The 27,321-nt window shown below is 49.6% G+C and overlaps 1 protein-coding gene across 6 annotated transcripts in view; it reads left to right on the top strand.

The window, feature by feature from the left end:
- Positions 1-25,916, top strand: part of celf1 (cugbp, Elav-like family member 1) — a 271,714-nt gene extending 245,798 nt beyond the window's left edge. For 5 of the 6 annotated variants that reach the window (XM_068045883.1, XM_068045886.1, XM_068045884.1 and 2 more), the window contains 3 exons: positions 10,554-10,697; positions 18,939-19,106; positions 25,077-25,915. In XM_068045883.1, coding sequence (XP_067901984.1) covers positions 10,554-10,697; positions 18,939-19,066 — 272 coding nt within the window. In that variant the 3' untranslated portion in view covers positions 19,067-19,106; positions 25,077-25,915. Of the gene's footprint in view, positions 1-10,553; positions 10,698-18,938; positions 19,107-25,076 lie in introns of all 6 variants that reach the window. The other variant, XM_068045887.1, reaches the window with a different exon arrangement.
- The last annotated feature ends 1,405 nt before the right edge of the window (positions 25,917-27,321 follow it).

Below are 27,321 nucleotides of genomic sequence, written 5' to 3' on the forward strand. Positions count from 1 at the left end.
CCAAAATGTTCTACAAACTCATCTTCTAAACCACTCCTGCCAATTTCATTGTCCCAGTCGATATGAAGATTAAATTCCCCACAATTATTACATTGCCTTTGTTAGAATAATTTCTTGTTCAATGTTCTGTCTAGTGGTATAACTACTAAAAATAACTCCCACCAGTGTTTTATAATTATTGCTATTCCTAATTTCCAACCATACTGATTCTACTTCATGATCTCTGAGGCCAGATCCTTTTTCACTAATGCCCTTATGTCATCTTTTACCATCAGAGCTACTCCTCCTACTTTGCCATTCTGTCTGTCTTTCTCAAACATTGTGTACCCTGGAATATTAATTTCCTAACCTTGACCACCATGTAACCATGTCTCTGTAATGGCGATTAGAGTCATACAGTCATAGAGTCGTACAGCATAGAAACAGGCCCTTCGGCCCACCGCGTCCATGCCGACCATAATGCTTATCTATACAGATCCTACCTGCCTGCACTAATTCCATATCCCTCTATGCCTTGCACATTCAAGTACCTGTCCAGATGCCTCTTAAATGTCGCAACTGTTCCTGCCTCCACCACCACCTCAGGCAGCTCATTCCAGATACCCACTATTCTTTGTGTGAAAGATTTACCCCTTTGATCCCCTTTAAACCTCCTCCCTCTCACCTTAAATCTATGCCCTCTAGTTTTAGTCACCCTTACCATGGGAAACAGACTCTTGCTATCTACCCTATCTATGCCTCTCATAATTTTATGTACTACTTATCATGTCTCCTCTCAGCCTCCTTTGCTGCAGGGAAAACAGACACAGCCTATCCAATCTCTCTTTATAACTCAAGCCCTCCAAACCGGGCAACATCCTTGTGAATCTTTTCTGCACCCTTTCTAGTTTATTCGCATCTTTCCTGTAGTGCGGCGACCGGAACTGCACACAGTACTCCAAAAGCAGCCTAACCAACGTTATGTACAACTGTAACATGACGTCCCAACTCTTGTACTCAGTGCCTCGGCCGATGAAGGCAAGCATGCCATATGCCGCCTTCACCACCCTGTCTACCTGTGTTGCCATTTTCAGGGAACTATGTACTTGCACCCCAAGGTCTCTCTGCTCAACAACACTCCCCAGGGCCCTGCCATTCACTGTATATGTCCTGCCCTGGTGTAACTTCCCAAAATGCATCACTTCACACTTGTCTGCATTAAATTCCATTTGCCAATCCCTTTCCCACTTTCCCAGTTGATCTATATCATGTTGTAACCTTAGACAACCTTCTTCACTGTCCACTATACCACCAATTTTGGTGTCATCCGCAAACTTACTAATCATGCCCCTTGCATTCACATCCAAGTCATTAATATATATGACAAACAACAGAGGGCCCAGCACCAATCCCTGCGGTACACCACTGGTCACCGGCCTCCAATCTGAAAAACAACCCTCCACTACCACCCTCTGCCTCCTATCACCAAGCCAATTTTGTATCCAATTTGCTAGCTCACTCTGGATCCCATGTGTTTGAACCTTCTGAACCAGCCTACCATGCGGGACCTTGTCAAAGGCCTTGCTAAAGTCCATGTAGACAACGTCCATCGCCCTGCCCTCGTTAGTCCTCTAGGTCACCACCTCGAAAAACTCAATCAAATTCGTGAGACATGATTTCCCACACACAAAGCCATGCTGACTATCCTTTATCAGACGATGCCTTTCCAAATGCATATAAATCCTGTCTCTCAGAATCCCTTCCAATAACTTTCCCACCACTGATGTAAGGCTCACCGGCCTGTAGTTCCCTGGCTTATCCCTGCTGCCCTTAAATAGGTTTAAATCATCTACCTCTATTTGTGCAACTAGTTCATCTGTTTTCTTGCAGATCTTTCACGCATTCACATAAAGAATCTTTATTTCATTTTTTTTGCTTCTATTCCCTTCAATAACCTTATTTTCTGTTGTACAATTTTTGTTAAACTCTCTGTCCCATTCTGCTTGTCTTGACCCACAACACTATACTGTTCCGAAGCCTTGGCCTTTCTCTTTGGATTTCTAAATCTCCCCTCTCCAGAACCCTCTCTTCACTGCCGCCCCGCCACCCCCCAAACCCCACCCCCCACCCCCTCCCCGTAAATTCACAACCTCTGGTCTTATCTGCTGGAGCATCTTGAGTTTGCACGCTCTGTCCCTTCCTGCCACAGTTTGGTTGTCATTACCCTTATTGCTATCTTCCTCTCTTGCTGTACTGCGGGAGGGCTCATGCAGCGAGGCAATATGGGGAGAGCTCAGGAATAGGAAGCGTGCAGTCACAATGTTGGGGGTTTACTACTGGCCTCCCAACAGCCAGCGGGAGGTAGAGGAGCAGATATGTAGACAGATTTTGGAAAGATGTAAAAGCAACAGGGTTGTTGTGGTGGGTGATTTTAACTTCCCCTATATTGACTGGGACTCACTTAGTGCTAGGGGCTTGGATGGGGCAGAATTTGTAAGGAGCATCCAGGAGGGCTTCTTGAAACGGTATGTAGATAGTCCAACTAGGGAAGGGGCCGTACTGGACCTGGTATTGGGGAATGAGCCCGGCCAGGTGGTCGAGGTTTCAGTAGGGGAGCATTTCGGGAACAGTGACCATAATTTCGTAAGTTTTAAGGTACTTGTGGATAAGGGTAAGAGTAATCCTTGGGTGAAGGTGCTAAATTGGGGGAAGGCTAATTATAACAATATTAGGCAGGAACTGAAGAATTTAGATTGGGGGCGGCTGTTTGAGGGTAAATCAACATCTGACGTGTGAGTCTTTCAAACGTCAGTTGATTAGAATCCAGGCATGTTCCTGTGAGGAAGAAGGATAAGTTTGGCAAGTTTAGGGAACCTTCGACAACGAGGGATATTGTGAGCCTAGTCAAAAAGAAAAAGGAAGCATTCGTAAGGGCTAGAAGGCGAGGAATAGACGAAGCCCTTGAGGAATTAGAATTAGAATTAGAACATTACAGCGCAGTACAGGCCCTTCGGCCCTCGATGTTGCGCCGACCATCTGACCTACACGATTCCATTTTCATCCATATATCTATCCAATGACCATTTAAATGCCCTTAAAGTTGGCGAGTCTACTACTGTTGCAGGCAGGGCGTTCCACGCCCCTACTACTCTCTGAGTAAAGAAACTACCTCTGACATCTGTCCTATATCTTTCACCCCTCAACTTAAAGCTATGTCCCCTCGTGTTTGCCATCATCATCCGAGGAAAAAGACTCTCACAATCCACCCTATCTAACCCTCTGATTATCTTGTATGTCTCTATTAAGTCCCCTCTCCTCCTCCTCCTCTCTAACGAAAATGACCCCAAGTCCCTCAGCCTTTCCTCGTAAGACCTTCCCTCCATACCAGGCAACATCCTAGTAAATCTCCTCTGCACCCTTTCCAAAGCTTCCACATCCTTCCTATAATGCGGTGACCAGAACTGCACGCAATACTCAAGGTGCGGCCTCACCAGAGTTTTGTACAGCTGCATCATGACCTCGTGGCTCCGAAACTCGATCCCCCTACTAATAAAAGCTAACACACCATATGCCTTCTTAACAGCCCTATTAACCTGGGTAGCAACTTTCAGGGATTTATGTACCTGGACACCAAGATCTCTCTGCTCATCTACACTACCAAGAATCTTCCCATTAGCCCAGTACTCTGCATTACTGTTACTCCTTCCAAAGTGAATCACCTCACACTTCTCCGCATTAAACTCCATTTGCCATCTCTCAGCCCAGCTCTGCAGCCTATCTATGTCCCTCTGTACCCTACAACACCCTTCGGCACTATCCACAACTCCACCGACCTTCGTGTCATCCGCAAATTTATTAACCCACCCTTCTACACCCTCATCCAGGTCATTTATAAAAATGACAAACAGCAGTGGCCCCAAAACAGAACCTTGCGGTACACCACTAGTAACTAAACTCCAGGATGAACATTTGCCATCAACCACCACCCTCTGTCTTCTTTCAGCTAGCCAATTTCTGATCCAAAGCTCTAAATCACCTTCAACCCCATACTTCCGTATTTTCTGCAATAGCCTACCGTGGGGAACCTTATCAAACGCCTTACTGAAATCCATATACACCACATCCACGGCTTTACCCTCATCCACCTGTTTGGTCACCTTCTCGAAAAACTCAATAAGGTTTGTGAGGCACGACCTACCTTTCACAAAACCGTGCTGACTATCGCAAATGAACTTATTCTTTTCAAGATGATTATAAATCCTATCTCTTATAACCTTTTCCAACATTTTACCCACAACCGAAGTAAGGCTCACAGGTCTAAAATTACCAGGGCTGTCTCTACTCCCCTTCTTGAACAAGGGGACAACATTTGCTATCCTCCAGTCTTCCGGCACTACTCCTGTCGACAATGACGACATAAAGGTCAACAACAACGGCTCTGCAATCTCCTCCCTGGCTTCCCAGAGAATACTAGGATAAATCCCATCTGGCCCAGGGGACTTATCTATTTTCACTCTTTCCAAAATTGCTAACACCTCCTCCTTGTGAATCTCAATCCCATCTAGCCTAGTAGGCTGTATCTCAGTAATCTCCTCGACAACACTTTCTTTCTCTACTGTAAATACTGACGAAAAATATTCATTTAACGCTTCCCCTATCTCCTCTGATTCCGCACACAACTTCCCACTACTATCCTTGATTGGCCCTGTTCTAACTCTTATCATTCTTTTATTCCTGATATACCTATAGAAAGCCTTAGGGTTTTCTTTGATCCTATCCGCCAATGACTTCTCGTGTCCTCTCCTTGCTCTTCTTAGCCCTCCCTTTAGATCCTTCCTGGCTAGCTTGTAACTCTCAAGCGCCCTAACTGAGCCTTCACGTCTCATCCTAACATAAGCCGCCCTCTTCCTCTTGACAAGCGCTTCAACTTCTTGAGTAAACCACGGCTCCCTCGCTCGACAACTTCCTCCCTGCCTGACAGGTACATACTTATCAAGGACACGCATTAGCTGCTCCTTGAATAAGCTCCACATTTCGTTTGTGCCCATCCCCTGCAGTTTCCTTCCCCATCCTACACATCCTAAATCTTGCCTAATCGCGTCATAATTTCCTTTCCCCCAGCTATAATTCTTGCCCTGCGGTATATACCTGTCCCTGCCCATCGCTAAGGTAAACCTAACCGAATTGTGATCACTATCGCCAAAGTGCTCACCTACATCTAAATCGAACACCTGGCCGGGTTCATTACCCAGTACCAAATCCAATGTGGCATCGCCCCTGGTTGGCCTGTCCAATATAAAGAAAGTAGGAAGGAACTTAAGCAAGGAGTCAGGAGGGTTAAAAGGGGTCATGAAAAGTCATTGGCAAACAAGATTAAGGAGAATCCCAAGGATTTTTATACGTATATAAAGAGCAAGAGGGTAGCCAGGGAAAGGGTTGGCCCACTCAAGGACAGAGGAGGGAATCTATGCGTGGAGCCAGAGGAAATGGGCGAGGTACTAAATGAGTACTATGCATCAGTATTCACCAAAGGACTTGGCGGATGATGAGTCTAGGGAAGGGTGTGTAGATAGTCTGGGTCATGTCGATATCAAAAAGGAAGAGGTGTTGGGCGCCTTAAAAAACATTAAGGCAGATACGTCCCCAGGGCCTGATGGGATCTACCCCAGAATACAGGGTGAGGCAAGGGAGGAAATTGCTGGGGCCTTGACAGAAATCTTTGTATCCTCATTGGCTACAGGTGAGGTCCCAGAGGACTGGAGAGTAGCCAATGTTGTTCCTTTGTTTAAGAAGGGTAGCAAGGAGAATCCAGGAAATTATAGGCCGGTGAGCCTTACGTCAGTGGTAGGGAAATTATTGGAGAGGATTCTTCGGGACAGGATTTACTCCCATTTGGAAACAAGTGGACTTATTAGCGAGAGGCAGCATGGTTTTGTGAAGGGGAGGTCGTGTCTCACTAACTTGATTGAGTTTTTTGAGGAAGTGACGAAGATGATTGATGAAGGGAGGGCAGTGGATGTTGTTTATATGGACTTCAGTAAAGCCTTTGACATGGTCCCTCATGGCAGACTGGTACAAAAGGTGAAGTCACACGGGATCAGAGGTGAGCTGGCAAGATGGATACAGAACTGGCTCGGTCATAGAAGACAGAGGGTATCAGTGGATGGGTGCTTTTCTGAATGGAGGGCTGTGACCAGTGGTGTTCTGCAGGGATCAGTGCTGGGACCTTTGCTGTTTGTAGTATATATAAATGATTTGGAGGAAAATGTAGCTGGTCTGATTAGTAAGTTTGCGGACGACACAATGGTTGGTGGAGTTGCGGACAGTGATGAGGATTGTCAGAGGATACAGCAGGATATAGATCAGTTGGAGACTTGGGAGGAGAAATGGCAGATGGAGTTTAATCCGGAAAAATGTGAGGTAATGCATTTTGGAAGGTCTAATACAGGTGGGAAGTATACAGTAAATGGCAGAACCCTGAGGAGTATTGACAGGCAGAACGATCTGGGCGTACAGGTCCACAGATCACTGGAAGTGGCAATGCAGGTGGATAAGGTAGTCAAGAAGGCATACGGCATGCTTGCCTTCATCGGTCAGGGCATAGAGTATAAAAATTGGCAAGTCATGCTGCAGCTGTGCGGAACCTTAGTTCGGCCACATTTGGAATATTGCGTACAATTCTGGTCGCCACACTACCAGAAAGATGTGGAGGCTTTGGAGAGGGTACAGAAGAGGTTTACCAGGATGTTGCCTGGTCTGGAGGGTATTAGCTATGAGGAGAGGTTGGATAATCTCGGATTGTTTTCACTGGAATAACGGAGGTGGAGGGGCGACATGATAGAGGTTTATAAAGTTATGAGTGGCATGGACAGAGTGGATAGTCAGAAGCTTTTTCCCAGGGTGGGAAAGTCAGTTACTAGGGGACATAGGTCTAAGGTGCGAGGGGCAAAGTTTAGAGGGAATGTGCGAGGCAAGTTTTTTTGCACAGAGGGTGGTGAGTGCCTGGAACTTGCTGCCGGGGGAGGTGGTGGAAACGGTACGATAGTAATGTTTAAAAGGCATCTTGACATACGTGAATAGGATGGGAATAGAGGGATACAGACCCCGGAAGCGCAGAAGGTTTTAATTTAGACAGGCATCATGATCGGCGCAGGCTTGGAGGGCTGAATGGTCTGTTCCTGTGCTGTACTGTTCTTTGTTCTTTGATCCCTCACCCCATTATTTAGTTTAAAGCCCACTCTATTGTCTTAGTTATACAACTCGCCAGAACACTGGTCCCAGCACGGTTCAGGTGAAGACTGTCATAGAGTCATAGAGAGATACAGCACTGAAACAGGCCCTTCGGCCCATTGAGTCTGTGTCGACCAACAACCGCCCATTTATACTAATCCTACATTAATCCCATATTCCCTACCACAACCCCACCATTCTCCTATCACCTACCTACACTAGGGGCAATTTACAATGGCCAATTTACCTATCAACCTGCAAGTCTTTGGCTGTGGGAGGAAACCGGAGCACCCGGCGGAAACCCATGTGGTCACAGGGAGAACATGCAAATTCCACACAGGCAGTACCCAGAACTGAACCTGGGTCGCTGGAGCTGCGGTGCTAACCACTGCGCATTCCCACCATTCAGATTAAACTGACTGACCCATATCCTTACACCCTTTTTTGAACAAGGGTGTAATATTTGCCATTCGCCAGTCCTCAGGCATCACCCCGTATCAAAGGAAGGTTGGACGATTATGGCCAGTACGTCTGCAATTTCCAGTCTTACCTCCCTTGGTATCCTTGGATGCATCTCATCCAGTCCTTGCGCCTTATCAACTTTAAGCACAGCCAGCCAATCTAACACCTCTTCATTAAGTTTTAACCCATCCAGTGTCTCAATTATTTACTCTTTCAGTATGACTTGGGCAGCATCTTCTTCCTTGGTAACAAATGCAGAGTGCCATGACTCAGCCAAGACTCCTGCCTCCACACATAAATCCCCTTTTAATCGGCCCCACTCCTCCTTTTGCCACCCTTTTACTAATTATATGCCTATAGAAGATTTTTGGGTTTTCTTTTATATTAGTTGCCAGTCTCTTCCCATACCCTGTTTTTTTTCTCTTGTTTGTTTTCTCACTTCCCCTTGCGGGGGCGGGAAGTGTGTGTTGGGATGTGTGTGTGGAGGGGGTGGGGGAGGGGTGCTTGGGATTTGTGTGCGGCGGTGGGGTGGGAAGTTCAGAGATGTGGGTGTTGGCCTCGGGTATTTTTGTGTGTAGGGGCTGCGGGGTTGTGTATGGGGCTTGGGGCGGGGTGGGGTCGTGTGCATGTGGGGCTTGGGCGTTTGGGTGTTATTTGTGCGTGTGTGGCGGGGTAGGGGTTCGGGGGTGTGTACATATTTGTGGGTTTGGTGTGGGTGGGTACATATGAATGAACGTATGAATTAGGCCACTCAGCCTCGAGCCTGCTCCACCATTCAACGGATCATGGCTGATCTGATTGTAACCTCACCTCCACATTCCCGCCTATTCCCGGTAACCTTTCACCCCCTTGCTGATCACAAATCTGTCTACCTCTGCCATTTAAAATATTCAAAGACTCTGTTTCCACCGCCTTTTGTGGAAGAGAGTTCCAAAGACTTACGACCCTCTAAGTGAAAAAAATTTCTCCTCATCTCTGTCTTAAATATGTGACACCTTATTTTTAGACAGTGACCCCAGTTCTAGATTCTCCCACAAGAGGAAGCATCCTTTCCCCATCCACCCTGTCAAGACCCTTCAGGATCTTGTATGTTTCAATCAAGTCGCCTGTTACTCTTCTAAACTCCAGCAGGTACAAGCCTAGCCTGTCCCACCTTTCCTCATAAGACAACCCGCCCATTCCAGTTATTAGTCTAGTTAAACCTTCTCTGTACTGCCTCCAACGCATTTACATCTTTCCTTGAATAAGGAGACCAGTACTGTACACAGTCCTCCAGATGTGGTCTCACCAATGCCCTGTATAACTGTAGCATAACCTCCCTACTTTTATATTCAATTCCCCTCGTGATAAACGATAACATTCTATTAGCTTTCCTAATTACTTGCTGTACCTGCATACCAACCTGTTGCGATTCATGCACCATGACACCCAAATCCCTCTGCATCTCAGAACTCTGCAGTGTCTCACCATTTAGATAATATGCTTTTTTTATTCTTCCTGCCAAAATGGACAATTTCACATTTTCCCACGAATAGTCCATTTGCCAGATCTTTGCCCACTCATTTATCCTGTCTATATCCCTTTGTAGCCTCCTTATGTCCTCTTCGCAACTTACTTTCCTACCTATCTTTCTGTCATCAACAAATTTAGCAACCATACCTTCGGTCCCTTCATCCACGTCATTTATATAAATTGTAAAAAGTTGAGGCCTCAGCACTGATCCCTGTGGTACACCACTCGTTACATCTTGCCAACCAGAAAATGACCCATTTATGCTTGCTCTAATTCCTGTTTGCTAGCCAATTTTCTATCCTTGCCAATATGTTGCCCCTTGCACCATGTGCTTTTATTTTCTGCAATAACCTTTGATGGGGCACGTTATCAAATGCCTTCTGGAAATCTAAGTAGAGTACATCAACTGGTTCCTCTTTATCCATAGCACATGTTAATACTTCAGAGCATTCCAATAAATTGGTTAAACATGATTTCTGTTTCACAAAACCTTGTTGACTCTGCCTGATTACCTTGAATTTTTCGAAGTACCCTTTAATAATAGTTTCTAACATTTTCCCTATGACAAATGTTCAGCTAACTGGTCTGTGGTTTCCTGCTTTCTGTTTCCCTCCCTTATTGAATAAAGGAGTTACATTGGTTATTTTCCAATCTGTGGAGCCTTCCCCGTATCTAGGGAATTTTGGAAAATTAAAACCAATGCATCAACTATCTCACTAGCCACTTCTTTTAAGACCCTAGAATGAAGTCCATCCGGACCTAGAGACTTGTCAGCTCGCATCTCCAACAGTTTGTTCAGTACAGCTTCTCTGGTGGTTGTAATTTTCTTGGGTTTATCCCTCCCTTCCATTTCCTGATTTACAGCTATTTCTGGGGTGTTACTTGTATCCTGTATAGTGTTGACCGATGGGTCGGGGTGGGGGCAGTGTGGGTAGGTGGGTGGATCGGGGCAGGGGCTGTATGTGGATGGATGGGGAGCGTGGGGGTTCTAAGTGTGTTGGGGGTTGGGGATGTGTGTTCTTCAGGGTGTGGGTGGGTTCAGGGTGTGGGTGGTTTGGGGCAAGGATGGATCGGCAAGGTCTGGCAGTGTGGGAGCTTTTCCCACTACTTGACCTATCTTCATGAGCTTTGTTGTTAAGTGATGAAGTGTCAGAGCTTATGTTGCTGTACAATGTTGTCACTCATTGGTGCAGAGGGCAGCTCCATCACCCCGCACTGTTGTGTAGACCCTGTTGTCCTCTGCATGCCCTTCTCTCTGCGTTGAGTTTAGCTTCAGCTGATAATTTTGTTCTCTGTCTCTCTTTCTCTTGCTCTCTCTTCCACCACCCCCCACCCCCCAACCCTTCTCCTACATCTGTTTATTCTTTTAGGACCAGAGGGAGGCAATCTGTTTATATACCACCTGCCCCAGGAGTTTGGAGATCAGGACCTGCTCCAGATGTTTATGCCTTTCGGGAATGTCGTTTCTGCCAAGGTTTTCATTGACAAACAGACGAACTTGAGCAAATGTTTTGGTGGGTATGTTGCTGAAATGGGTGAAAGCCTGTTGTGATGTGAAGTCTCCATACTAAATGTAGTGGCATGGTAGCAGGTGGTTGCGAGCTTGTTGTCGGAGTGAGGCCATTGACTTTCTGGGCACCAGCACCCTTGCTCATGGGAGGACAGAGAGCTGACTGACTGGTGATACTTAACCTACAGTGCCTCTGTCAAGGTTCTCTATTTCTATTCCATGCTGATTTCCATCAAGGTTGGTTTTCCACCAAAGCCCTTTTGCCCACAGATTGGTGTCCAGCATCAGAATTTGTCAGATTCCAAATGGTGGGTTTGGGGGGGAAGCTGGGGGCTGCGTGGGGGGTCAGGTAATAGCAGAATTGGAGAGTCTCTGTTAATTGGGGATGGCTGTTTTTTGTTTTCACCTTGTCTTTCAGCTGGAATAGAGCCTGGTATTTCAGGATTCCAGACTTCCCTCCAGATATTGAAGCAGTCCCTAACAACTGTTTGTGGGCCTCAGCTTTAAGGTCACAGTTCATATTTCCCAGACTTTTACGGAACAAGCTTTACTAGTTTCTTTTTAAAAAGTCACACATTTTGAAGGTGCGGTTTAAGAAGGAATCCTGAAATACCAGGCTCTATTCCAGCTGAAAGACAAGGTGAAAACAAAAAACAGCCATCCCCAATTAACAGAGACTCTCCAATTCTGCTATTACCTGACCCCCCCCCCCCCCCACGCAGCCCCCAACTCCCCCGCCCCCCATTTGGAATCTGACAAATTCAGATGCTGGACACCAATCTGTGGGTAAAAGGGCTTTGGTGGAAAACCAACCATGATGGAAATGAGCATGGAATAAAAATCGAGAAGCCTTGGCAAGTTGCATTATGTCGAGGTAAACATTGCAGCCACGTTGCATTGACTTGTACCGTGTAGGTGATGGAAAGGCTTTGGGGAGTCAGGAGGTGAGTTACTTGCTGCAGAATTCCAAACCTCTGTTCTTACAGCCACAGTATTTAGATAGCTGATCCAGTTAAGTTTCTGGAAAATAGTGCCCCCCAAGGATGTCGGTAGTGGAGGATCAGCTATGTTAATGGCATTGAATGGCAATGGGAGGTGGTTAGACTCTCTTTTGTTGGAGCTGGTCATTGCCTGGCAGCATCTGTGGAGAGAGAAACAGGTTTCAGGTCAGTGACCTTTCATCAGAACTGGCAACGGTTAGAAATGTAATAGGTTTTAAGCAAATAAATCTGGGGTGGGGGGGAAAAGAGAACAAAAGGGAAGGTGTTGATAGGACAGAGGGCCAGAGAGATTAACTGGCAAGAAGGTCATGGGGCAAAGGCAAAAAGAGTGTGCTAATCGTGTGGTAAAAGACAAAGCATTAGTGCAGAGAGGGTGTTAAATGATAGAATAATGAACAGCCCTAGCCAAAAGCACAAATATGAAAAAAACAGTGGGCAGGCACATGGTTAAAAAAAAAGATGAAACAAATAAAATAAAGTAAAAATAAAAATGGACCAGTCATGCTCTGAAATTATTGAACTCAATGTTCAGTCCAGTAGGCTGTAGCATGCCTAATTGGTAAATGAGGTGCTGTTCCTCGAGCTTGTGTTGATCACTGGAACACTGCAGCAAGCCCAGGACAGAGATGTGGGCATGAGAGCTGGGGAGGGGGTATTGAAATGGCAAGCGACCAGGGTCATGCTTGCGGACTGAGCGGAGGTGTTCCACAGGCGGTCAACGAACTGTGTTTGGTCTCCCCATTGTAGAGACAACTGGATTGTGAGCAGCAAGTACAGTATACTAAATTGAAAGAAGTACAGGTAAATGGCTGCTTCACCTAAAAGAAGTGTTTGGGGCCTTGGATAGTGAGGAGAGAGGAGATATAAGGGCAGGTATTGGATCTCCTGCAATTGCGTGGGAATGGGACGAGGTGTCGGGAGTAATGGAGAAGTGGACCACGATGTCGTGGAGGGAATGACCCCTTCAGAATGCTGGCAGGAGAGGAGGGGAAGATGCGTTTGGTGGTGGCATCACGCTGGAGGTGGCGGAAATGGCGGAGGATGATCCTTTGGATATGGAGACAAGTGGGGTGCAAAGTGAGGACAAGGGGAACCCTGTTGTGATTTTGGGAGGGAGGGGAAGGGGTGAGGGCAGAAGTGTGGGAAATGGGCCGGTCACGGTTGATGGCCCTGGCAACCACAGTTGGGGGGAATCCTCGGTTGAGGAAAATGGGAAGACATGTCAGAAGCGCTGTTATGGAAGGTTGCATCATCAGAACAGATGCATCAGAGACAGAGAAATTGGGAGAATGGAATGGAGGCAGGGTGTGAAGAAGTGTAGTCGAGGTAGCTGTGGGAGTCGGTGGGCTTATAATGAATACCAGTGGTCAGTCTATCCCCAGAGATGGAGACAGAGAAGTTGAGGAAGGGAAGGGAAGTGTCATAGATGGACCATGTAAAGGTGAGAGAAGGATGGAAATTAAAGGCAAAGTTGATAAAGTTTTCCAGTTCGGGGCAGGACCAGGAAATGGCACCGATACAGTCATCAATGTACCAGAAAGAGTTGGGGGAGGAAGCCTGAGTAGGACTGGAACAAGGAATGTTCGACATATCAGATATAGACACGCTAAGTGAGTGGGTAAGAAGGTGGCAGATGGAATATATTGTGAAGAAGTATGACTTCATTCACTTTGGTAGGAAAAATAGAAAAGCAGAATATTTTTAAATGGTGAGAGACTGGGAACTGTTGGTATTCAGTGGGATTTGAATGTCCTTGCACATGAATCACAGAAAGCTAACCTGCAGGCACAAATTGCAGTTAGGAAAACAAATGGTATGGTATGTTTAGTTTAGTTTATAGATACAGCACTGAAACAGGCCCTTCGGCCCACCGAGTCTGTGCCGACCATCAACCACCCATTTATACTAATCCTACACTAATTCCATATTCCTACCACATCCTCACCTGTCCCTATATTTCCCTACCACCTACCTATACTAGGGGCAATTGCTAATGGCCAATTTACCTATCAACCTGCAAGTCTTTGGCATGTGGGAGGAAACCGGAGCACCCGGAGGAAACCCACGTGGACACAGGGAGAACTTGCAAACTCCACACAGGCAGTACCTAGAATTGAACCCGGGTAGCTGGAACTGTGAGGCTGCGGTGCTAACCACTGCGCCACTGTGCCGCCCAATAAAGGTATATTAACCTTTATTACAAAGGGATTGGAGTATAAGAGTAAAGAAGTAGTACTGTAATTATATAGGGTCTTGGTGAGACCAGACCTGGATTAGGGTTTTGGTCTGCTTAGCAGAGAAAAGATGTACTTGCCTTAGAGGGAGTGCAACAAAGAAGCACTAGACTGATTTGTGGATTGAGGAAATTATCCTATGAGGAGAGGTTGAGTAGACTAGGCTTATATTCCCTAATGTTTAGAAGAATGAGAGGGGATCTTATTGAAACAACCTGACTTTTTAAGGCACTCAACCGGGTAGATGATGATGGGATGTTTCCCCTGCCTGGGGAATCTAGAACTAAGAGTCAAAGGATTGGTCTGTGAATCCTTGGAATTCTCTATCCCAGAGAGCTGTGGATACTCAGTCGTTGAGTATATTCAAGACAGAGGTCATCAGATTTTTGGATACTAAGGGAATCAAGGAATATGGAGACTGTGTTGGAAGGTGAAGTTGAGGTGAAAGATCAATAACCGTACTGAATGGCAGAGCAAGTTCAAAGGGCCTAATGGCCTATTCTTGCTCCTTTTTCTTATGACCTCCAGAGGAGGCCAGGATGGATCATCCACTCAGCACTGCTGGCTAGAGATTATTGAAAATGCTTCTGTCTCATCTCTTGCACTGACGTGCTGGGCCCCATTATCATTAAAGATGGGGATGTTCATGGAGCCTTCTCCTCCTGTTAGTTTAATTGTCACCACCATTCACAACTGGATGTAGCAGGAGTGCAGAGCTTTGATCTGAACTTATGGTTGTGGGATTGTTTAGCTCTGTCTATTGCATGCTGCTTTTCCTGTTTAGCATGCATGTAGTCCTGTATTGTAGCTTCACCAGGTTGACACCTCATTTTTAGGTATGTCTGACGCTGCTCTTGGCATGCATTTCCACACTCCTCTTTGAATCTTGATAATGGTAGAGTGAGGGATATGCTGGGCCAAGAGGTTACAGATTGTGGTGGAATACAATTCTGCTGCTGATGGTCCACTGCATCTCAATGGATGCTCAGTTTTGAGCTGCTAAATCTTTTCTGAATCTAATCCATTCAGCACGGTGGTAGTGCTGCATAATGCAATGTAGGGTATCCTCAATCTTCACAAGGACTATGCAATGGTCACTCTAATCAATGCGATCATGCACCGTTGCACCTTGTGACAGATAGATTTGTGAGGATGAGGCCAAGTAGGTTTTTCTTTCTTGTTGATTCTCTCAGCACCTGCTACAGACCCAGTCTGGCAAATATATCCTTTGGGAGTCGGCAAACTCGGTCAATAGTCGTGCTGCCGAGACAGTCTTGTTGATGGAGGTTGAAGTTCCCCACATTGCTACCCTCAGTGCTTCTTCTAAGTGTTGGCCAAATGGAGAAGGACTGATTTATCAGCTGAGGGAGGTGGTAATCAGGAAAGATGTGAAGGCATTGGAGGGAGTGCAGAAAAGATTTATAAGAATGGTTCCAGGGCTGAGGAGCTTCAGTTATGAAGATAGATTGGAGAAGTTGGGTCTGTTTTCCTTGGAGAAGGGAAGGCTGACAGATGATTTGATAGAGGTGCTCAAAATCAAGAGGGATCTGGACGGAGTAGATAGAGAGAAACTGTTCCCACTCGTGAAAGGATCGAGAACGAAAGGGAACAGATTTATAGTGATTAGCAAAAGAAGCAAAAGTGACATGTGGAAAAACTTCTTCACGCAGCGATTCATTAAGGTCTGTAATGTGCTGCCTGAGAGTGTGGTGGTTCAATTGAGGCATTTAAAAGTGAAGTAGACTGTTATCTGAACAGGAAGAGTGTGCAGGGTCACAGGGAGAAAGCAGGGGAATGGCATGAGGTGAATTGCTCCTTAGGAGAGCCGGTGCAGACACGATGGGCTGCATGGCCTCCTTTTGTGCTGTAACAATTCTTTGTTTCTGTGATTCTGTTTCCTTGTCCATGTTTGATCTGATGCCATGAGACTTTGTGGTGTCTGGAGTGAATGTTGAGGATTCCCAGGGCAACTCCCTCCCAACTGTGTTTTACTGTGCCACCACCTCTGGTGACCAGGGATGGTGATGGAGGAGTCTGGGACATTGGCTGTAAGCAGTGGCTCAGTGAATATGAATTTGTCAGAATGTTGCTTGACTAGTCTGTGGGACAGCTCTCCTAATTTTGCACCAAAGGTTCCCAGATGTTTGTGAGGAGGATTTTGCAGGGTTGACTGGGCCTTTGTCGTTTTCGAATCTGATGCCTGGTGGTCCCTTTGGTTTTATTCTTGTTATACTTTTTTGATGCAGCTGAGTGCCTTGCTAAGCCATTTCTCCATTCTAGAGGGCAGAGTTAACCACATTGCTATGGGGCAGGAGTTACATATACATACCAGCTCTGGTAAGGACGGCAGATTTCCTTCACTAAAGGACATCATTGAACCAGTTTGGTTTTTAGTGACAGTCTGTTAGCTGTATAATCACCATTACGGGTATTATCTTTTATTCCAGATCTGTTTCATTAACTCAATTCATATCCATAAACTGTTGTGATGGGATTTGAACTCATCACTCTGGATTATAAGTCCAGGCCTTTGAATTACTAGTCCTGTAACCTAACTGCGATATTACCAAACCCAATGTTTGTTTGCAGTCTCTTGGTGTGGCTCCGGTCCAGTTATACGCAAGTGTGACCTCCTGTTGTCAGGGTCTGGAGGAGTATTTAAATACAGTTGGCCCGTAAGAGGGCACTGAGCGCTCATTGAAAGCAGAGCAGGAGCAAATGTAGAAGGCTGAAGATATTGCAGGCCCCTCTCTGATTTGTTAAGCACTCACTGTTGCGAGCTGTGATTCGGTTCTAGATTTTGGTTTGTCTTTTTTGGTGGAGACAGGAGAAATCAGACTGGTTGAAACGTTAGCTGAGGCTCAGTGATAGATTTTTCACACTCTGGAGTCCAGAACCAGGCTGGCACCACAGTAAGTGCAGAAGGAGCACTGCATTGTTGCAGGGTAGCAATAAGGGAGCGCCACACAGTCAGTGGGGCGGTACTGAAGGGGTGCTGCACTGTCAGAGAGGCGGTACTGAGAGAGTGCTGCAGAGTTGGTGGGGCGGTACTGAGGGAGCGCCGCACTGTCGGAGGGGCAGTACTGAGGGAGCTTCGCGCTGTCAGAGGGGCAGTACTGAGGCAGCACTGCACTGTCGGAGGGTCAGTACTGAGGGAGCGCTGCACTGTCGGAGGGGCAGTACTGAGGGAGTGTCGCACTGTTGGAGGGGCAGTACTGAGGAAGCACGGTACTGTCGGAGGATAGTACTGAGGGAGCGCGGTACTGTCGGAGGGGCAGTACTGAGGGAGCGCCACACTGGGAGGGGCGATAATGAGAGAGCACTGCATTGTTGGAGGGTCAATACTGAGGGAACGCCACATTATCGGAGGGTCAATATTGAGGGAGCGCTGCACTGTCAGAGGGGCAGTACTGAGGAAACGCCACGTTGTTGGTGGGGCAGTACTGAGGAAGCGCCACACTGTCGGAGGGGCAGTACTGAGGGAGCACAGAACTGTCAGGGGGCAGTACTGAGGGAGCGCCGCACTGTTGGAGGGGCAGTACTGAGGAAGCGCCACGTTGTCGGAGAGGCAGTGCTGAGGGAGCACGGTACTGTTGGAGAGGCAGTACTGAGGGAGTGTCGCACTGTCGGAGGGGCAGTACTGAGGGAGCGCCACACTGTGGGAGGGGCAATAATGAGAGAGCACTGCATTGTTGGAGGGTCAGTACTGAGGGACCGCCGCACTGTTGGAGGGTCAATACTGAGGGAATGCCACACTGTCGGAGGGTCAATATTGAGGGAGTGCTGCACTGTCAGAGGGGCAGTACTGAGGAAACGCCACGTTGTTGGTGGGGCAGTACTGAGGAAGCGCCACACTGTCGGAGGGGCAGTACTGAGGGAGCACAGAACTGTCAGGGGGCAGTACTGAGGAAGCGCCGCACTGTTGACAGTACTGAGGGAGCACAGAACTGTCAGGGGGCAGTACTGAGGGAGCACAGAACTGTCAGGGGGCAGTACTGAGGAAGCGCCGCACTGTTGACAGTACTGAGGGAGCACAGAACTGTCAGGGGGCAGTACTGAGGAAGCGCCGCACTGTTGACAGTACTGAGGGAGCACAGAACTGTTGGATGGTCAGTACTGAGGAAGCGCCATGTTGTCGGAGAGGCAGTACTGAGGGAGCGCCGCACTGTTGGAGGGGCAGTACTGAGGGAGCGCCGCACTGTTGGAGGGGCAGTACTGAGGGAGTGTCGCACTGTTGGAGGGGCAGTGCTGAGGAAGCGCGGTACTTTCGGAGGGGCAGTACTGAGGGAGCGCCACACTGTCGGAGGGGCGGTACTGAGGGAGCGCCACACTGTCGGAGGGGCAGTACTGAGGGAGCGCCGCACTGTTGGAGGGGCAGTACTGAGGGAGTGTCGCACTGTTGGTGGGGCAGTGCTGAGGAAGCGCGGTACTTTCGGAGGGGCAGTACTGAGGGAGCGCCACACTGTCGGAGGGGCGGTACTGAGGGAGCGCCACACTGTCGGAGGGGTGGTACTGAGAGAGCACTGCATTGTTGGAGGGTCAGTGCTGAGGGAGTGCTGCACTATGGAGGTGTGGTACTAAGGGAGTGCTGCAGTACTGAGGGAAAGTTACACTGTCAGAGGGTCAGTACTGAAGGTCCGCTGCGCAGTTGGAGTGGCAGGACTGGCCCATGTCATCGCCTTCCACAGCCCATTTACACTGTACTTCATCATGGACTCAAGCCCTCCATTTAAGCTTCTCCTACAGCTCGTGTACACACAACCCCATCATGGACTCTATCCAGCCTGTAGACTTTAATCCCTGTTATTTTTTAATTGAACAGTTTAAAGGGAGTAATATGTTTCTTAACTGCGCAGGCATTAAGTTCTCTACCCTGTGTCTGAACCTGCTTCCCTCTCCCCTGTCCCCTTAACAGAGTTGCACTCCTGGGTAGGATGGGCTGTTTGAATGTTGGCCAGGTGTTTGTCTGAGCCTTTCCTGTTGACTCTGCTGCTCTGTTTTTGGTTGCAGGGTTTGTAAGCTATGACAATCCAGTCTCCTCACAGGCTGCCATACAAGCAATGAATGGCTTTCAGATCGGAATGAAGCGCCTGAAAGTCCAACTCAAGCGATCGAAGAATGACAGCAAGCCATACTGAGCTTTAGTCAAAATAAACTTGACTTTAAACATGTTCACTGGTAAGTTGGGCGCAGCTGTGGAAACAATCGCGAGAGAGGGTGGTCGTCGAACTCCTCGAGTAACCCCAACGTGACTGGGGCCATTCTCTGCACTCTCAGTCTTTCAGTGTGTGTGAGTGTGTGTGTGTGTTTCACTTCTGTTTTCTTGACAAAATTAATGGTACGATTTTCTGTTATGAACTTTGTTTTTATATAATATATATATATATATATATACACACACACAGATGTACTGATGCTCAGTACAAGGGTAGTCTAAAGGTGTTTTCTTCACTGAAATTTTAACTGCCATATCATTGAGAATTTGGAATTTGCTGTGTACTGACGGCCAAATGTGTTACTGGTGAGAACGGCTACGTTCAGTGGTATCTGCCAAAGCAATTAGTGTGCAACCACCCTTTTGAGGATTGAAGGATTTTCTACCAGAGTTGCCTCTTGTCACATTTTTCCATACCAAAAAATACACCATTGGCATATTAACTGAGATGATGAAGGAATGGAGTACACCAAAAGGAACTGGTCAATGCTGACGGTTTTAGTTCCTGAACGCGATGCCAGTACCTCCTCCTCCTCTTCCACCTTCTTCTCTTCGGCTTACTTCTTTTCCTTGTTCACCATCTTCCTTTCCATCTCTCCCACTTTCCCTCCCTTTGCTTCACTTTTCTCACCCATTCTCCCTTCTCCTCCTCTTCCCCACTCCTTCTCCTCCCCTTCCCACTGCTTCTCCTTCTCTTCCCCCTGCTCCTCTTCCTCCTTTTGCCTCTGCACCTCTGCCTCCATCCTCCTTCTTGTTCTCCTCCTCGTTCCCCTGCTTCTCCTCTTTCCCCTGCCTCTCTTCCCCTGCTGCTGCTCCTCCTTCCCCCACCCCCGCTGCTCCTCCTCCCCCCACCCCCGCTGATCCTCCTCCCCCCACCCCCGCTGATCCTCCTCCCCCCACCCCCGCTGATCCTCCTCCCCCCACCCCCGCTGATCCTCCTCCCCCCACCCCCGCTGATCCTCCTCCCCCCACCCCCGCTGATCCTCCTCCCCCCACCCCCGCTCCTCCTCCTCCCCCCACCCCCGCTCCTCCTCCTCCCCCCACCCCCGCTCCTCCTCCTCCCCCCACCCCCGCTCCTCCTCCTCCCCCCACCCCCGCTCCTCCTCCTCCCCCCACCCCCGCTCCTCCTCCTCCCCCCACCCCCGCTGCTCCTCCTCCCCCCACCCCCGCTGATCCTCCTCCCCCCACCCCCGCTGATCCTCCTCCCCCCACCCCCGCTGATCCTCCTCCCCCCACCCCCGCTCCTCCTCCTCCCCCCACCCCCGCTCCTCCTCCTCCCCCCACCCCCGCTCCTCCTCCTCCCCCCACCCCCGCTCCTCCTCCTCCCCCCACCCCCGCTCCTCCTCCTCCCCCCACCCCCGCTCCTCCTCCTCCCCCCACCCCCGCTCCTCCTCCTCCCCCCACCCCCGCTCCTCCTCCTCCCCCCACCCCCGCTGCTCCTCCTCCCCCCCCACCCCCGCTCCTCCTCCTCCCCCCACCCCCGCTCCTCCTCCTCCCCCCCCACCCCCGCTCCTCCTCCTCCCCCCCACCCCCGCTCCTCCTCCTTCCCCCCCCACCCCCGCTCCTCCTCCTTCCCCCCCCACCCCCGCTCCTCCTCCTCCCCCCCCACCCCCGCTCCTCCTCCTTCCCCCCCCACCCCCGCTCCTCCTCCTCCCCCCCCACCCCCGCTCCTCCTCCTCCCCCCCCCACCCCCGCTCCTCCTCCTTCCCCCCCACCCCCGCTCCTCCTCCTCCCCCCCCCACCCCCGCTCCTCCTCCTCCCCCCCCACCCCCGCTCCTCCTCCTCCCCCCCCACCCCCGCTCCTCCTCCTTCCCCCCCCACCCCCGCTCCTCCTCCTTCCCCCCCCACCCCCGCTCCTCCTCCTTCCCCCCCCACCCCCGCTCCTCCTCCTCCCCCCCCACCCCCGCTCCTCCTCCTCCCCCCCCACCCCCGCTCCTCCTCCTCCCCCCCCCACCCCCGCTCCTCCTCCTCCCCCCTTTCCCCGCTCCTCCTCCTCCCCCCTTTCCCCGCTCCTCCTCCTCCTCCCTTTCCCCGCTCCTCCTCCCTTTCCCCACTCCTCCTCCTCCTCTTCACCCCTCTTCCTATTCTTCCTCCTCCTCCTTCCTTTCTCTTTTGACGTCTACTCCTCCTCGAACTTTCTCACTCATTCGCGCTTGTGTTCCCTCTCTCAGGTGCTCTGTTTTCTCTCAGGTGCTCCACCTCTCTGCCACACCCCAGCTCGGCGCCTGTCCCCGCCCCTGCTCTGCCCCTCTGTCACGCCCAGCTCAGCCCTCTCTCGTGCACACCTCCCTGCTTCAACCCACCTCCCACACGCCTGCACCCCTCCTCCGCTTGTACGAGCGCCTCCGCCCCGTCCCCCCTCGTGCACATGCCCCTGTTCCGTCCCACCCCTCTCTCGTGAGCATGGCCCCTTTCTGCCCCGCCCCTCACTCACGTGCATGCCCCTGCTCCGCCGCTCCATCACTCCTCCGCTCTGCCCCCCTCTCATGCACACGCCCCCGCTCCACCCTGCCCATTCTCTCGTGCGTATGCTCCCGCTCTGTGTCTCTCTTTCACATGCGTGTGCATGCCCCCACTTCTCTCTCTCTCGTGTGCGTGCCGCTGCTCTGTCCTGCGCCTTCTCAAGCGCCTGTTGCACCCCCTCATGTGCACGCCATGCTCTGCCTCTCTTGTACGCTTGCCCCACTTTTGCCGCACACTCGCGTGTGCGTGTCCCCACTCTACCTCCCTCGCTTGCGTGACCCCCCCTCTCATGTGCGCTGTCTCTGGTGTGTTCTGTCTCTCTTTCATGCATTCCCTCTTGTGCTCACCCTCTTTCTCACTCTTTCTCTCGTGCGCTCTCCATCTTTCCCCCCCCCCCGCCCCCCACTTTGTGTGAGACACTCCATCACTCCTCAATGGGTCCAGCACTGTCATCATGATCACACTTCCTCTCTGTAACTCCAAAGATAACGGTGCAGTTGACATACCGTGTCTGACTTGCTAATCTGGTTTCAGATGTTTGGAGGGTCACGTCAACCTCCTCCTTGAATTTTATTCTCTCCAGTCGTTTTTTTGGAATTGGTGAGGTTTTTTAAAAAAATAAACACAATGTTTTTTGTTTTCACACATTCAACTTAAAAACTTCCAGGAGAATAATGTGAATTTGTTTTAAAAATGCACAAAAAAGAGATTGGGATGAATGTATAATTACAGTTCTACCTTTTCTATTTTTATAGAAGTTTTTTACTGCTCCCAAGTGTTGGAGATTATTTATTATCTGAGATATTATACTGGGGAAGTCAGTGTTTTGTAGGCGATTGGTTTACATGGCTGTTATATGCAATGTTTGAGGTGGAACTACTGATACAGGGTCCCTCTGACACTCTGATCCAAATACTTGAAACTTATTGTTTTTTTTTAAACAACTGTTTGGAGAGAAACAGAAGATTTGATTTTAAATTTAGAGCTGGCGAAACTCAATCAAATGGTGGTATGTGTAAGTGACGGTGTTGGAGTATGACCTCCCACTGAACAGTTTGGCTCTTTCATTAACAATGTCGTTGACACGACTGTAAATGTGGATCTCGGGCTTGTGAATGATCCATGTTGTAGGGGCCGCAGAGTAATTGCTGATGTTGTGCTGGGTATCTGACTTGTGCAGGGAGAGAGAGGCATCCTCCAAAAGCAAGCAGTCCACATCCAAACACAGCTCTTGTGGAACAGCTCTGCAAACCCCCCACCCCACCACATTGAACTCTCGGTGCATGTGAGGAGCTCCACTCCCTCCCTCCCAAAGTTGCTGAATCGCAGCTTTCTCCATTAATGGCTGAAGAACTTAACTTCCGATGTGCAGTTGACATGAATCGTAGCTCGCACCAGGGAACTTGGGCTGTGCGTGAGGAAGGGCAGGACTCAAAATCCAAAAGTAGAAATCCTTTTCCTACCACTCCAGAGATCTGAGCTCAGGATCCAGGCTGACACTGTCAGTACAGTACTGAGGGAGTGTCGTGCTGTCAGAGGGGCAGTACTGAGGGAGTGTCGTGCTGTCAGAGGGGCAGTACTGAGGGAGTGTCGTGCTGCCAGAGGGGCAGTACTGAGGGAGTACCGTGCTGTCAGAGGGCAGTACTGAGGGAACTCCGCACTATCGGAGGGGCAGTACTGAGGGAGTGCCGTGCTGTCGGAAAGTCAGTACTGAGGGAGTGCCTTGCTGTTGGAGGGGCAGTACTGAGGGAACTCCTCGCTGTCGGAGGGACAGTGCTGAGGGAGCTCCGCGCTGTCGGAGGGGCAGTACTGAGGGAGCACCGTGCTGTCGGAGAGGCAGTGCTGAGGGAGCACCGCACTGTCGAAGGTGCAGTGCTAAGGGAGTGCTGCACTATCGGAGGGGGAGTGCTGCACAGTCGGAGGGGCAGTGCTGAGGGAGCACCCGCACTGTCGAAGGTGCAGTGCTGAGGGAGTGCTGCACTATTGGAGGGGGAGTGCTGAGGGAGTGCTGCACAGTCGGAGGGACAGTGCTGAGGGAGCGCTGCACTGTCGGAGGTGCAGTATTGAGGGAGTGCCTCACTGCCAGAGGGGCCAGTACTGAGGGAAGGCTGCACTGCCAGAGGGGTAGTACTGAAGGAGTGCTGCCCTGTTGGAGAGGCAGTACTGAGGACGTGCTGCGCTGTCGGAGGGGCAATACTGAGGAAGCACCATGCTGTCGGAGGAGCAGTACTGTGGGAGAGTGCTGCACTGTCGGAGGGGCAGTACGGAGGGAGCGCTGCACTGTCGGAGGGGCAGTACTGAGGGAGCACAGCATTGTCAGAGGGGCAGTACTGAGGGAGAACTGCACTGTCAGAGGGGCAGTACCGAGGGAGTGCCACACTGCTGGAGAGGTAGTACTGAAGGAGCGCTGCAGTCGTAGGGGTAGTGCTGAGGGAGCGCTGCACTAACGGAAAATCAGTACTGAGGGTGTGCCTCGCTATTCGAGGGTTAGTGCTGAGAGAGCACTGCACTGTGTTAGGAGCAACACTGAAGGCGTGCTGCATTGTCGGAGGTGCCATCTTTTGAATGACATGTTAATGTGAGGCCCCGTCTGCCCTCTCAGGTTGATGTAAAAGATTTTAGGACACTATTGGCAGAAGAGCAGGAGGGTTCTCCCTAGTGTCCTGGCGAATAATTATCCTCAACCAACATCACTAAACAGATTATTTCTTTATTATCGTATTGCTGTTGTGGGACCCTCGTGTGCAAATTGGTTGCTGCATTTCCTGCATTGCAACAGTGACTACACTTCAAAAAGTACTGTAAGAGGCTTTGGGAGAACATCCTGAGATGGTAAAAAGGTACTATAGAAATGTCAGTCTTTCCTTCTTTCAAATGAGGAGCCCTGGCCTGCAACTGGTTATTAAAGTGATTCATGACCTGTGTTTTTGGAGTGGTGGATCAGCTTTTCTTCCATGAACCCGGGCCAGTCATAATCTATCATTGGTGCTTGAGGGTATGTAGCTTGTAGTAGGTTTTTTACATAACTTTACCTTTACGACTCTTTTCAATCAATTTTTCTCATCCTGAGTATCTGTGCCAGTCTTGCCCAGTTATTATGTCTGTCCATTTACTTACGGTTATTCTCCCTTTTAAAAAGATTTTTTTTTCTTAGAGCTGATGGTGATGTTGTAGATGCAAGCTGCAAATAAAAGGACACAGGGCGAGGGCCCCTGCCCCTTCCTCTTCTCCCCCTCCCTGGCCCCTTTGGGTGGCTTAGGGCCGTCTGGTGTCATACTTGTATGTGTGTGAATTACATTTGTTTGTAGTGTTTAGCATGTGCTGTTCCCTGTCCCATTGTTGAAATTATGCATTGACCCCATGCACTGTATCATTGTGTTTTGTTTTTAATTTTATTTTATTTGTTTCTTCCTTTTTTATGGCTTTGTGTAACTTGGTCCTTCTCCCTTTCTGGTTTTGTTTTTTTCTAGATATCTTCGTGCCGTTTGTTCATCGTCTGCCTAGCATGTTGCTGTGACGTCCAAGTTCATCGTCCCCTCGTTGTCTCTGAGCTTCTCTGATGCTTGACCTCTACTGACCTTTGACCTTATTAAATTTGATGTATTTCAGAAACCTTTTGTTCACCCCTCCCCCTTCCACTTCCCCCTCAGTGCTGCTGGGGCAGGCTGCTTTAAACAAGCTTACAAAAGATTGTTACATTTAAATCTTCTTTAAGAGTCTATTTTCTAGAATTTCTTAACTAAATTGCAGCATTTGACACTTCTTTCTACTCCTTTTTGCGAAGCGCCCTTTCTAGCATTAGCAGAGGGCTTTATATCTCCAACAGCCAATCGACAAAAAAAGCAGGAAATGAGTTGTGTGATCGATCCTGTTTCCGTTGTTTTTAAGTGTGCAGTGATTTTAGGGCAGTGTGGAGTGTTTGTCTGTTTGCTCTAAGGGAGATGAAGCTGAGATGCCTTCTTCATAAGTTGGCAGGGTATTTGGTTTCTCTTCACTAGTTCAACACCCCTTCCCCTTTTCACAATCCTTACCTCCCTCTCGCCCTCCCCCTCCTCGCCCTCCCCCCTTCCCCAAACCCCCTCCCCCCTTCCCCAAACCCTCTCTCTCCTTCCCCAAACCCCCTCTCTCCTTCCCCAAACCCCCTCTCTCCTTCCCCAAACCCCCTCTCTCCTTCCCCAAACCCCCCTCTCTCCTTCCCCAAACCCCCTCTCTCCTTCCCCAAACCCCCTCTCTCCTTCCCCAAACCCCCTCTCTCCTTCCCCAAACCCCCTCTCTCCTTCCCCAAACCCCCTCTCTCCTTCCCAAACCCCCCTCTCTCCTTCCCAAACCCCCCCTCTCCTTCCCCAAACCCCCCCTCTCCTTCCCCAAACCCCCCTCTCCTTCCCCAAACCCCCCTCTCCTTCCCCAAACCCCCCTCTCCTTCCCCAAACCCCCCTCTCCTTCCCCAAACCCCCCTCTCCTTCCCAAACCCCCCCTCTCCTTCCCCAAACCCCCCCTCTCCTTCCCCAACCCCCCCTCTCCTTCCCCAAACCCCCACTCTCCTTCCCCAAACCCCCCCTCTCCTTCCCAAACCCCCCTCTCCTTCCCAAACCCCCCTCCCCCTTCCCAAACCCCCGCCTCCCCTTCCCCAAACCCCCGCCTCCCCTCCCAAACCCCCGCCTCCCCTCCCCAAACCCCGCCTCCCCCTCCCAAACCCCCGCCTCCCCTCCCCAAACCCCCGCTCCCCCTCCCCAAACCCCCGCCTCCCCCTCCCCAAACCCCGCCTCCCCCTCCCCAAACCCCTTCTTCACTCATCCAACACTTTCCCCCACTCCTCACCCAACCCCACGCCCCTCCCCTCTCCAACTCCCCGCCACTCCCCACTCCCTTCCCTCCCTTCCCTCCCTTCCCCAACTCCCCCCTCCCCCCTCCACTCCCCTCCCCAACCCCCCCCTCCCCAACCCCCCCCTCCCCCCCTCCCCTCTCCCTCTCCCCCCATGGTTATACTGGAGTGACATCAGTAAAGAAATATTTGATTAGCTTCTTTCAAAGTGTCGCCCATTTCCCATATGGTTTATTTATGGCACTTTGGTTTTCTGTCGTTAGCAGTAAGTGTTTGAAGAAACAAGGAAAGTATGTAGTTTAATGTTGTCGAGTTTGGTGTGAATATACCTTGCATGTATTGTATCTACGCTCAAATCCTCAGCAAAGTGTGATGTGACTTGTTGTTAACTCGATTTAGTGCCAAGTGTTATTTGCATGTTACAGCCTTTTCCACTTTGTACAGCTTTTCTGTCTTCCTGATTTCAAATTTACTGTTTGATAAAGTGCAAAAAAAGGTTGAGTTGGAGGTTTAAATAAAGTATATTTTTGAACTGCGTTGTGGCAAATATCATACAGACCAGGTGTGTCCTGTTGAACCTCTCCCCTCTTTCTGCTTTAACCCAGCGTGCAAACTGTGATGTTAAAGCAGCTCCCGGTGACCCCACACACTTTAGTGCAGGTGGGCTTTGCGCAGTGAACTTCTGTGTTTTTGTTTACATTTATATAAATGTTTGATTTCCTGAGAAGTAGACCTCAGGTGACTTACAGTGTTTGGTGGAATCTATGTGCGATGTCATTATATGAAGGTGGGTGGGAGGGAGAGTTCACAAAGGCTGAGAATTGGTTATTATATGAAGTGAATCACAGCTGGGTTTCTGGAGAAGTACAGTGCTGGTCCTCTTACATAGTGGT

This window comes from Heterodontus francisci, chromosome 14 (assembly GCF_036365525.1).
Source record: "Heterodontus francisci isolate sHetFra1 chromosome 14, sHetFra1.hap1, whole genome shotgun sequence".
NCBI lineage: Eukaryota > Metazoa > Chordata > Chondrichthyes > Heterodontiformes > Heterodontidae > Heterodontus > Heterodontus francisci.